Source organism: Lacerta agilis, chromosome Z (genome assembly GCF_009819535.1).
Source record: "Lacerta agilis isolate rLacAgi1 chromosome Z, rLacAgi1.pri, whole genome shotgun sequence".
NCBI classification, from domain to species: Eukaryota; Metazoa; Chordata; class Lepidosauria; order Squamata; family Lacertidae; genus Lacerta; species Lacerta agilis.
Window position 1 is genome coordinate 45,469,980 of NC_046331.1, and position 12,079 is coordinate 45,482,058.

A 12,079-nucleotide genomic window follows, 5' to 3' on the forward strand; every position below is an offset into this window, starting at 1 on the left:
GCTAGTGCTGTACAAACATGATACTATTATCTTTCCTCTTTTTCTTCAGGCTGACATTTGGTCATTGGGAATCACGGCTATTGAACTGGCCAAAGGAGAGCCTCCGAACTCAGACATGCATCCAATGAGAGTTCTCTTTCTCATTCCCAAAAACAACCCTCCAACCCTAATAGGGGACTTCAGCAAACCCTTTAAAGAGTTTATTGATGCATGTCTGAATAAGGACCCGACATTTGTAAGTGTTAACGTTTCACTACTTCAACATTAGGAAACTGGGATGCTTGCTTGCTGTTTGTTATGCAAAAGAAAAGGCATTGTGGGGAAACCTAGAGTAGAGGACATCAAAAAACAAAACATAGCACAACATAAGCAAGAGTAAAATAGATAGGAGGAAGAAGAAAAAGAGAAAACACTGGAAATAAATATAATTTTAAAATCGAGAGAAATAAATAAAGAGGACTTCAGATTCTTTGTCTGTCAATTATGTATATGAAAATAGTTGCAAATTTTCAAAGTGTTCAGGATGGTATCCAGCTGTTCTTCAACCTGCTTATTGATGTTTTCCCAATCTTCAACCCCAGGCATCTCAAGTTCATTCATTTTCCTTTCCATTCAAAAAGTCCAAAAGTGGCTATACAGTTATTATCACTAAATGTCAAGAATAGTCTTCCTCCAGTCTGGTATGACCACTTTTATCTCCAAGAAATTCCAACATCTATTATTAAAATAATAACCCATAGTTATTTATTTGATGTATATTCATTAATATACGGCCAGTTGCATATTCATCCAGTTCCAGATCTTCTGATCCCATTTCCTGTTGGCCATGATTTCCTGTCCTAAATTAGAAAAAAAAGTTCCTTCCATTTCTGTTTCTTGCATTCTTTTTTAAGAAGAATCACCAGAGGCTTAGTGGCTTTTTCCTCTGAATTCACTCCAACTTGTACACAGGACCCTTTCTTTTTTGGCTCCATCTTTGCCATCTCAAGATGTTTCTTGATGTTGCTTGTCAATGGTTTCATTCCACTCCTCCAGCATCACAACTCCATTGTGTCTGTTTCATTCCTTCAGACACCTATGTGGAGGTTCATCATCTGCTGCTTCCCACTTTACCATTCCACTCTCATGTTCAGGCAGATCTTTATCAGTATTCCTCCCCCCCCCCCCAGGGTCCTGTGTATTCTTTGGTCTGATCTTTCTCTCCTTTTTGTTCAAGATTTTATCCATCTCAGCTCTGAGATCTTTCAATTGCTCATCCAATTATTGCTGCATGATACCAACAGTCATTGCAGGGGTTCAACAGTACAGTTGTACCTTGGGTTACGTACGCTCCGGGTTGCGTACTTTTTGGGTAATGAACTCCGCTAACCCGGAAACGCAACCCCACGTGTGCGCTATTTGCGCATTCGCAGTTTTTTCGGTCTGCGCATGGGCAGAACGAATTGTTCGGGTTATGTCCTTTTTGGGTTACATACTGTAACCCGGAACGGATTAAGTACATAACTCGGGGTACCACTGTATCTTTGCCACATTTGGTTCAGTTAGTCTTCATGTTAAGTCTCTGCCTTGAAAACTTGTTTCTGTCTCTTTAAGAAGTGCATTCCTTTCGCACACACAGGAATGTAGTTTCACTTTTGAAGCCAGCACTTCACAAAAGGGACTGAGAGTAAAAAGTAATATAAATTGAAGATTCTTAACAAGCAGAGCATCCTGATCCGTTTGTAATCTTTCTTAATCACAAATTATTAAGATACTTTTTGTTATGTTTTCAGCATGTTAGCTAATGCCTCTTCTTAACTCACACTCAGTTCATGTTCTTGGTGAAAATTAATTGGCAGACAGATCACTTCAGTCATAATTGATCCCAATCTTAAAAGTAATTAAAAGAAGGGAAGTTTAGCTGACCTGTTGTCCTTAGGGCTAACATTCAGGTCTGGGCACAATAGCAGTTCCTTACTCAAAGATGTATCCTGCATCCAAAAACCTTTCTCTCTTTGGTGTGAAGAACAGCTTTCTTCAGAGCATTTGAGGTTAATCCCTTGATCTCCCTGTATTCAAAGAGAGAGTGTAATAAAGAAGATTTACATCTTGGCTATTGTTAATCACCGCATAATTATCTCTGTCAAGGGACTGTCAGCAATTGAGGACTAGCCAGCCATATTCCCTCCTGGAAGTCTCCAGATTGCTCAAACTTTTTAAGGTCGGCATTAATCTACTTGAGGAGGCAGCATACAGAGTATGCACAAAACACAATAGAATAGACAAAATCCATGCATCAAATCAGTTGGGGTTTTTGGGGGGGGCGGGTGGAGCTGCAGGGGCAAATTGGATGCTTGTTGGATGCTCTGTTCAGTTAAGGAATGAAAACCCTGGAAGGGAACAGAAGGTCATCCAAGCTTAAACCCTTCCAGTCTGCACATCAGTTTCCTTCAGAGGAATCTATTCCCAAAAGACTGTTGTAATAAAGGCATCACAATGGTTTGTGTTATAATCCTGTTTCCTGCTCTGGCTTTAATGCATACAGTTGCTGCAGAGAACTTGAGCATTCTCATTGGTCTGGTGCTTGTTGGCATAAAAGTAAAGAAGAGTTTTGGATTACTCTGAGCTCTTGGAGTGGCAAAGTGGAAAGAAACCTAATTTTTAAACATAAAGAGAATGGAGTTGTTTGGACAAATAGTGCACTGCCATCCAATTACAAAATGCTTGGTAGTAGATGTAATCTGATATAATGAGCCAACTTGCACTACAGCTATTGTATTTTTTTATTTATTTTCGCAAATATATGCATCTTGCCCTTCCACTACATTTGCAGTGCTCAGCAGCTTACAAAAGTTGGGGGGGAAACACTAAAATCTAACAGATTGATGAACACTGGAAGCTGCCTTACACTGAGACAGACCATTGCTCTATCTTGCTCAGTACTGATTGGCAGCGGCTCTCCAGGGTTTCAGGCAGGGAATCTTTCCCACCTTTACCTGGAGATGCCAGGGATCAAATTTGAGATCTTCTGCATAAGTATGGTAACCACAAAGGAATCCTTAGCACAGCAGATCAATCGCCTACTGGAAAAGAAGAAGTCCTGCTCTGGCAAGTTCCAAAATAGAGGTGTGGTGCTGCGGCCATAGGGAAGGCCCCTGCCCATGTTCCAATCAGTCACACCTCAGCCACAGTTGAGACCCAAAGAAAATCCTCAGCAGTGTATCTTAAGGTGCGGGCAGGCTGGTAAGGGAGGCCTTCATAGATAATTGCCAACACTTTGCATTCTGCTTGCAAACAATTTACCACTTCATGTCTTTTACAGCGTCCCACAGCGAAAGAACTTCTAAAGCACAAATTCATTCTGAAAAATGCCAAGAAGACTTCATATCTGACAGAGCTTATTGATAGATTTAAGAGGTGGAAAGCAGAAGGACATAGTAGTGATGAAACAGATTCTGATGGTTCTGATTCGTAAGTTTGGATTTTTGATTATTTGCCAGGAATTGGGGGGGTGGGTAGGGGAGCTGTACCAGCAGCAGGAGTTGAGGGGTAGAGTTCAGCTCCTATATTATCATTATTTTTATACTGCTTTCTATTTTTTTGGGGGGGGGGGAATCAAAACATCAAATAAAACAATCCAGAACAAAACATTACTGAAGAAAGTTAAATATGAAGTATACATTCAAAGCAACATAATTAACAGGAAACTAAAATGTTATCTTAAAGATCTCAAAATAAAACATTACAAAGCAGGTAAACTACAGAATGCACATTTAATGCAGCAAAGTTAACAAAAAATACCATAAACATGTAAAAAGAAAATATTACTAAGGGAAGTCAAATATAAAATGCACATTTAAATAGCATAAGTAACAAGATAAAATATTATCATATCTGCTGCTGTTGCTGCCAGTCCTGTCAATGGTGGTTCATGGTGGGCAGCAGCTGTGGAAGCTCAGGCTCAATTACCTAGGTCTTCACTAAGAAACAACCAAGGTGGCCTCTTCAGCAACCTCAGCTTTTGTAGCTGGAGTCAGTCAGGGCCCCGCCTTCCCAGGCCAGGTGGAAGAAAGGGCTGCAAGGCAGGGAGCTGGTCTTCTAGGACTTACAGCCAAGATGGTCTGCTGTTGGAACTAACACTTCAGATTACTATTCCAGGGGTCTACAGTATTTGGCTAAACTTGCTAGCCAAACTAACATTTATGTTCACCAGGTTCCTCCCCTCAGCTAGTTTAATAGAGACATATTTCTCCACCCAACAGCAAAGGAAGTGCATGTATGCACACAAACACACACACAAACACTTTTCCAGTGAGAAAAAGACAAGTAGACTCAAGGTTCCAGTTAGTGCTCTGCAGAGAAGCCCTTGTACCAAGGAATGGCTGAAGAGCCAACCCTGCACACATGCATACCTGTCTTAAACAGCAATGAGAAGCAGAGAGAAGTTTCAGTGGTATGCCTTTGGCTCTTTTGCCAAGCAGCATCCCCTCACTCCCATGAAACAGACAAAGGAAGCATGCGTGGCTTGGAGGAGCAGCAAGCATGCAGGCCTTGGAGAACACTCTTTTGCATCATGTTATTCAGTTACTGCTTGGCAAACAAGGTCTGAACTTCACCACCAAGCAGTGGTTGAACACTCTCCTCCCTCCCCTCTCTCTGTCTTGTGGGAAGTTGAGGCAGGGAACATGGCACATGGCATAAGGACACTGAACCTCTCTGCTGAGTAACAACTGGTGCAACTCCTCCTGTCTCCTTTTTCTGGAAGGAAGAGAAGAAAGAGGAAATGACAGCTTTAGCCACAGCTTGGCAGTAAGACTCCAAGGAAGCGGTGTGAAATAAACCTCTGTCACCCTTTCTTGCTTCAAAGTAGGAAAAATTAGAGGGCTCACTAGCTTGTTCTTCATGGTTAAGGCACTCTAGGCATGTTGGCCATACAGCTGCATCAATATCCCTGACCACCTCTGCAACTTGGAAGTTGGAAGGAAGTTGGCTTGTCACTCATCACACTCTGGCCAGGAGAGCCATGCTGTATGGATAGTTGTTAAAGCCAGGCACAAACAAGTGGCAGTCTTGGAGGCATCAGTTTGCAACCATCTGAATTCTTCTGCCTCTGTCAGGAGATCCTTTCCAGCAGCACCTAACCTAGGGGTCAGCAAACTTTTTCTGCAGTCCACTGTCCCCCAGACCTTGTGGGGGGCCGAACTATATTTGGGGGGGAACCCCCCCAACGACTCTCCCCTCCCTTCTCCACAGCACTAGATGAGCCCCGATGGCTGCTTACCTGTGCCTTGCAAGCGGCAGGGGCTGGCAGTGGCGGTGGGACGATGAGCGTCACGAAAGGGTTGGCTCCGGAGAGGGGCTGCTCTGCTTTAAATGGCGCTCAGCCAACCTGTACCTTGTGAGCGGCAAGGACTGGCGGCAGCGGTGAAGGAACGATGAGCGGCGCAAAAGGACTGGCTCCAGAGAGGGGCTGCTTAAAATGGCCCTCAGCCAGCCACGGCTCAACAAAGCACAGCCCTCTTCCTCCTCTAGGCAGGGCGGGGAGAAACCAGGAGGGGGGAGGGAGGGGGAGTGGCGCAGCCCGAACAATCAGAATCCCCACACCGATCCTCACGGTGATTCCCAGACCATCTGCAGGCCAGATCCAGAAGGCAATTGGGCTGGATCCGGCCCCCGGGCCTTAGTTTGTCAACCCATGACCTAACCGGTTGCAAGTGATTTATTTTTACTTTGGTCAAAAGCTGCTTTGTGAACAGCAAATGATAACAGCAGACATACACACACAGTAGATCCTCTTACTTCGTTTTTAATTGCCATTTGTTTTCATAAATGAAGTAAATTTAAATTGAGAGGCCATGATCTCATTGAAGGTCACCCTCTGACTTTCAGGACTGAGCCTGTGTTCCACTGTACCACAATGAGTGTGGTGTCCCTTTGTCACACTGTATGGATGTTTCCCCTTCATTTATTCTCTCTTCCTTTTCCTGAAACGCTTTCAGGTTCCTGCAGAATTATGTCACCTGTAGGGAGCCTGGCAACTACGCTTCTTCCAGATGGGACATTGCTAAGAATATCATATGCCCCAGAGGTGTGCTTTATATGCACTGGAGACTGAACTTTTAGTGCTAGAACTCCAGTCCTCTGGAATCAACAGCACCTAGCACTTTGACATTTGATGGCTGTTGAATACATTTTTGTTTAAGAAGGCTTTCTGTGAAGTGTATACAGTCAGGCTTATGGGATAATGATACAATTGTAAAAATGGTTCTACTGTTTGATATCTTTCTGTAGCTAACTTTTATTTAATGGAACAATACTTCAGTAACTTTTGGTTGTGAAGCAGTTTGTAAATTTATAAATAAATGAAAAGCATCATTTTGGGGGTTTATGCCTGCAAAAAAGGTAGACAATCCCCCACAATTTGGTGCGACCCACCATTTAAAAAGTTTGTGTATTTTTTTAAATAAATAAGGCACAAATCTGTTCAGGTAAGTTGAGCTGCAGAAAAAATGCTTGCGGTGGCAGGAGGCACTCCTGCCTCTACTATACAGTCATACCCCGGGTTGCGGACGTTCGAGTTAAAAAGCGTTTCCAGAGCGCGTGCCCCCCCCCCCCCCGGGTGCGCAGAATGCTTCTGCGCACTTCAAGCATGCACAGAAGCGCTCAAATCGCGCTACTTCCGGGTTTTTGTTACGTAGTGTGATCTGGAACGGATGGCGTGCATAACACGGGGTACCACTGTACTTCTGCTAAGACTGAAAAGTGTGTCTCTCACACACACCTTGCAGATCTTAGGTGCAGCCGTTGTGCTCAATGTCCCTTTTGTCACAGATCTGATTGAGCTGTTTTCTTTTGGTTGTATCTGCCTCTCCACATCCACAAAGGAAGGCCAAAAATGCTGCTCTAAACTGGTTAATTTCTTTTGTTTTGGGATCCAAGTCAAAAAGAACCTGGATGGGGCTGATTACATTTCATCTGGCTTCTGATTGTCCTTTTTTACAGTAAATAATAATAGTAATAATAATAGTAATAATAGTAATAGTAATAATAATAATTAATAATAATAATAAATTTATTCGTATCCCATCTTCTCCATCCATAACCAGGCTCAGGGCAACTAACATCAAAATATAAATACATTAAAACGTAAAATTCAGCAATCGACTGAAATACATAATCTAAAATGGGCTGGGGGGGGGGAGAGCAAGGTTTGGATTCTTGTATTTCCTGGAGTTTTGTCCAGAGTTTATTGGCATCCACTTTGGAAGCGTACCTGCAGCATTTTGGCCTCCTCATTTGGCACAATTTTATATTTAAGGGTTTCAACTATGGTAGACTTCTGGTGTGGTAGCAGTTCTTTCATAGTTTTGTCATTTTCTTCCCTTCTCCATTAGGGAGTCTAGCAACAAGGAGAACAATTCCCACCCAGAGTGGAGTTTTACTACAGTTCGGAAGAAGCCAGAGGCCAAGAAACTGCAGAACGGAACAGTACGTCCAGCCAGAATTTCATTCTATTCTTTCAGCTCCTTGGAAGCTGCCACAAGCAGAGAGCTGACACTTGGTGTTTGTAAAGCAGTCAAAAATGTCCCCACCCTTCTGTAGACACACAGCATTGCTCCCCGACAATACTGACTACATTTCAGGGTGGTCAAATTAATCTCTGCAGTTGCGAGGACCAGAACGATGATTATAGTGGTGGTGATGCTTACAACTTTTATTAATGAAGACTAGGATTATCATGACTGCAATAAAAAAGTGAACTGTGGTGTAAAATTATCTAACTCTTCTGTAAATTGTGTTTAACCTACCGTATTTCCACCACTTTGTTTATTGGGAGGGCACACTGTAGTTTGGAGCCAATGGAGCTTTCTCTTCTTTCCTCATTCATATACATTTATATTATTTTGATTATTTATTCCTGCTATTTTGGGTCTATTTTGATAAATAGCAGGGTGTTCATTAATAAATAGCAGGGTGTTCATTAATAATGTAGGGAGCTCATTGGTACTCAGCTGCTAGTGGCAGCTCACTAGATTGTCAAGTAAGAGTCTGTAGAGCATATAGAGTGTTTCCTGTGATCCGCCCTCCCACTTCAGTTGCAAAAATCATTTTGATGAGAATAGGTTGATTATTTCAGTCCATATAAGTACCCCTTTGGCCTCTCCACAGCCACAGTGAATTCAGTTTTTGTTGTTGTTTTCTTCATTTTGGGGGGCCACCTTTCACCTGCAAGAAAAGTTGCCGCTGCAGATCTCTCTGTGGACTATATCTCTTATCAGCCCAGTTTATGCCAGCATTTCTCCACACATCTGTAGGCACATACAGTATGTGAACATGAGGAGCCCCTCATGTAGTCTTAACCATTTTGAACTGGCCCTTGGTCTCCTACTTATTTCAGTTATTTGTCAGCAAGTGTTTGATTAATATATCTCCTAACTTTCCAGGACCAAGATCTCATGAAAACCCTGAGCTGTTTAACGATGATAATCACTCCTGTCTTTGCTGAGGTAAGTTTTCAGTTTGAGGCACATCCGAAGCATGTACAATAAAGGTTGCAAAATTTTGACCATTTTTGTCTCCCTCTCAGCTTAAGCAGCAAGACACCAATAACGCAAGCAGGAAGAAAGCAATTGAAGAACTTGAAAAAAGCATCAATATGGCAGAAGCGACATGTCCAGGGATCACTGATAAGATGGTGAAGAAACTTATGGAGAAGTTTCAGAAGTAAGCATGTGGGTTTCATATCTTAACCTGTGTTCTTCTTTAGGGTTTGTCTGCTTGCCTGTAACCTCATTTCCTGCTTTCTGTGTGAGTGTAGGAATGGTAGTGGGAAAAGCAGTTAGCAACCTTAGGAGGTGGAACTGGATTGAAAGAGTCTGGGAGGGTTAATGTGAGGATAGTGAGGAAAATGAACAGTGTACATGGATTGGTAGTCTGTAAAAAGAAATAAATTCTTAACTACTTGGCTGGGATATAATTGAGCACTTTTTTCTTGTATCTCCTTAGGTTTTCAGTTAATGACTCCTCCTAAGAAACTTTCTATCAGTGATGCTGTTCCACATGGACCCAGTAATAGCCCACCAAAACCTACTATAAGCTTGGCAATGCTTTGTTCATGAGCTCCTTGTGCCTTTTGGATCATTGCAACATATATGATGATCGCGGATTTGAAAGGACTTAACTCCACTATTTCGTGATGGGTATACATGCTTTTTTGTATTTCCAGGACATTCTTTTTTGTAAAGAGCAACTTTTAATATTGTAGTTTTCACTTATTTAATCCAGTTTAAAACAAAAACGGTGAGGTGCAGCTTTGCTTCTAGATATAACCGGTGGCTACCAATTGCCAATCTCCACGCGCAGGATCTGGGTTGACCAGAGATCAATGGAATGCACTTGAGTTCATAGGAAGTGCACATGCTGTGTTTCAACATTTCGTTACTCTCCAGAAACTAGTTTTGTTTCTTTTTATGTCCACATAAGATACAGCTCTTCTGAGTCACTAAAACTAGACTTCAAAACAGCTTTTTACAGGAAAATATATGAGAGCACCTCAACCTATAGGATGTGGCTATAGCACTTGCTCAAACACCATAGTAGTCTTTATTTAGGCCCCTGTAAATGTAATACCTGCAACAACATAGGAGCCAACTCTTGGGGGCCAAGGTCCCTTCAGCGCCCCTGATAAAATATTTGAGCAGGCCGGGCCCTCCAAAGTTGGTTGGCAATGCCATGCATATGGGGGGTGGCGACATGTCATTTCACCAATGATGCGGGGGCAGGGCTTTCCTGGTGCGCCCTCCCCCCAATATTTTATCCAAGTTGGCACCACCATGCTACAATATCCTTTTGAAAAATGGGTACAGTGTTTTAGGCAGCTCTGTAATCACCTACATTTTCAAAGCAATATGTCATTAGCTTTGCAAGTTAACATGTAGTGACTAATATAGCTTAGTGTACAGTTTATACGTATTACCTTTTAGGGCAGGATTTCAAATAGTCATTCATCATGGTAAGGAAAATTTTAAAGCAATACAGATGAAGGGCAGGGGGCTTTCTGCAATAATGGACACACATAGAAATCTGGCTTAATTTAATCATTTCTTCGTTCTTTAGTAAGATTTGGGAGGGGGAAGTAGCTCATTCTTTTTTGGGGCAGGGGACCTATGGGAATACCGTGGCATGCGATGAAATACCTCACCAGAAGGTATAAGTGTGTGACACCAGCGTTTTGTGTGGTGGTGTTCTATCCTGTAAGATATTTATACACTTACGTTCTTAAAGACATTTACATGCAGTGCATTACCATGTTTAATTCCTCTTCCCCACCCCTATGTATTTTAAATACGTATTTACCAGTTAATATGCAAATAACTGAGTTATAGATATTCTTTCACAAAAAGATAGTACTGTGCAGTACAGAGTGATTTCCCCCCCATAAAAGGTAGCTAAAATTATAAACTTGCTTTCAATTATATATTTATGGTACTGTTTAGATGGGGTAATATCTCCCCCCCCCCTTTTCAACACAGTTTGTATATTATGCTGAAGTTTGAAGTGGGGTTGTATTTCAGTCCTTAGCTGTGGAACTGTTGGTGTAAATTTATTTTTGATAAAAAGTCTGGATGTGTTTAATTTTATGGTTTGGATCTGCACATTTTTTGTTTTTGCACAAAAGTCATTTTAAAGGATCTGAAATATATCTGCCAAATATTGAAAAGCGTTAAAGGAATGCAAACAAATACTGATTTTTTTTCTTAGTTTAAAAGTTGCCATTACATCGTTTAAAAAAAAGAAATAAATAAAGATATGAAGACACTGGCGACAGATGGTGGTTCAGAAATGCCAAGGGCAATTATTTTCAATGGTGCCTACATTGTAAAAAAAACAGAAAACTTTAAACTCATTTGTTTTAATTTTAAAGAAATGTTTGTTTTTTAAAAAAGCTTTCATCGCTATATAACTGAAACACAATTAAAATTTATATCTGAGGGGGGAAAGTCTGGGCATAGTTTTTGAAAACAATAATGTTATGGATTAAATAAAACTATTTTTATAAATGTAAAAGCAGCAAACGTTGTAAATATACAGTTGATCTGAAGCTTTACAAAATAACTGCATCACTGAAACAGAACTCTAGTGCTCTTCTCTGTAGCTGTTAGGCCTGTAAATCTGTTTATAGATGAAGCTCCTTTCAGTGTTTTTTGGGGGGGCTGGGGGGAGGGCAGGCAAGGGGGCAGCAGAAGGTTGAATGGTTTAAAGAAATAAATATTTAAGTTCTGTAATCTTGTTTGGTCCTCATCCTCATTTCTGTGATGCCATACTTTTAAAGCCATCATGTGCTCAAGGGGAAAGAAGAACATTCTGCTCTTTTTTATGCTTTAGGGCACAATCCTACATATGGTCTGTGGGAGGGTATGCCAAGTGGGCCATAAGAGCTTCCAGGTCTCCTCCAAGGATGAAAGGAGAATCCTTGGAGATGCTGCCTGGAGCTTGTAAGCCTCCTAGCTATGTGTGCAGAAAGCTCTGTAACCATTGCTTCTTCATTGGAACTATGGTGTCAGAGAAAGCACACACCCCACGAACGCCTCTTTTGTGGAAAAGGTGGCTCTTTAATGGTGGTTTCTCTCCCATTCGTCCCCCAAAGGAGACTGCTTCCCATCTATATAGGATGGCCCAAAAGTATGCATGCATACACAACAAAGGGGCAGTTAAATTTCAGGCTTGCATTTGGAAAGAACAGTGCAGGGAGTCAGATAAAAGGATTATTTTTTCTTTACTGATATTGTGAGTGATGACAGCAAATTTGAGTCAAGAACAAAAAGTGGATTCTAAAGCAGTATACCTGCTTTGGGGCCACCCTGTATAAAGGGAACTGCTTCTCCATATTTATTAATCTACTAAATCACATCTTCAGAAAGTCCTAGTAAATTCCACACTGGTGCGAGGTAGCAGTTGCATCCTTTCCAGCTCTGGGTTTATCAGTATGCTTTTAAATGAGTGGATTATTTTTGAAAGCAGGTGACATTTAGGACAAGGAGGCAAAAGGACCTCCCAGGCTAGCTTTTCCTTTGGGTGGTGTGCACTGACCCCTTAACCC

At 41.7% G+C, this 12,079-nt stretch overlaps 1 protein-coding gene across 2 annotated transcripts in view; it reads left to right on the forward strand.

Annotated features, from left to right (window-relative positions):
• The window catches only part of STK26 (serine/threonine kinase 26), a 38,503-nt gene extending 29,226 nt beyond the window's left edge, over nucleotides 1-9,277 (forward strand). The window contains exons 7-12 of one of the 2 annotated variants that reach the window (XM_033137082.1): nucleotides 50-235; nucleotides 3,302-3,450; nucleotides 7,374-7,467; nucleotides 8,424-8,486; nucleotides 8,567-8,703; nucleotides 8,986-9,277. In XM_033137082.1, coding sequence (XP_032992973.1) covers nucleotides 50-235; nucleotides 3,302-3,450; nucleotides 7,374-7,467; nucleotides 8,424-8,486; nucleotides 8,567-8,703; nucleotides 8,986-9,010 — 654 coding nt within the window. In that variant the 3' untranslated portion in view covers nucleotides 9,011-9,277. Of the gene's footprint in view, nucleotides 1-49; nucleotides 236-3,301; nucleotides 3,451-7,373; nucleotides 7,468-8,423; nucleotides 8,487-8,566; nucleotides 8,708-8,985 lie in introns of those variants that run through there. The other variant, XM_033137083.1, reaches the window with a different exon arrangement.
• The last annotated feature ends 2,802 nt before the right edge of the window (nucleotides 9,278-12,079 follow it).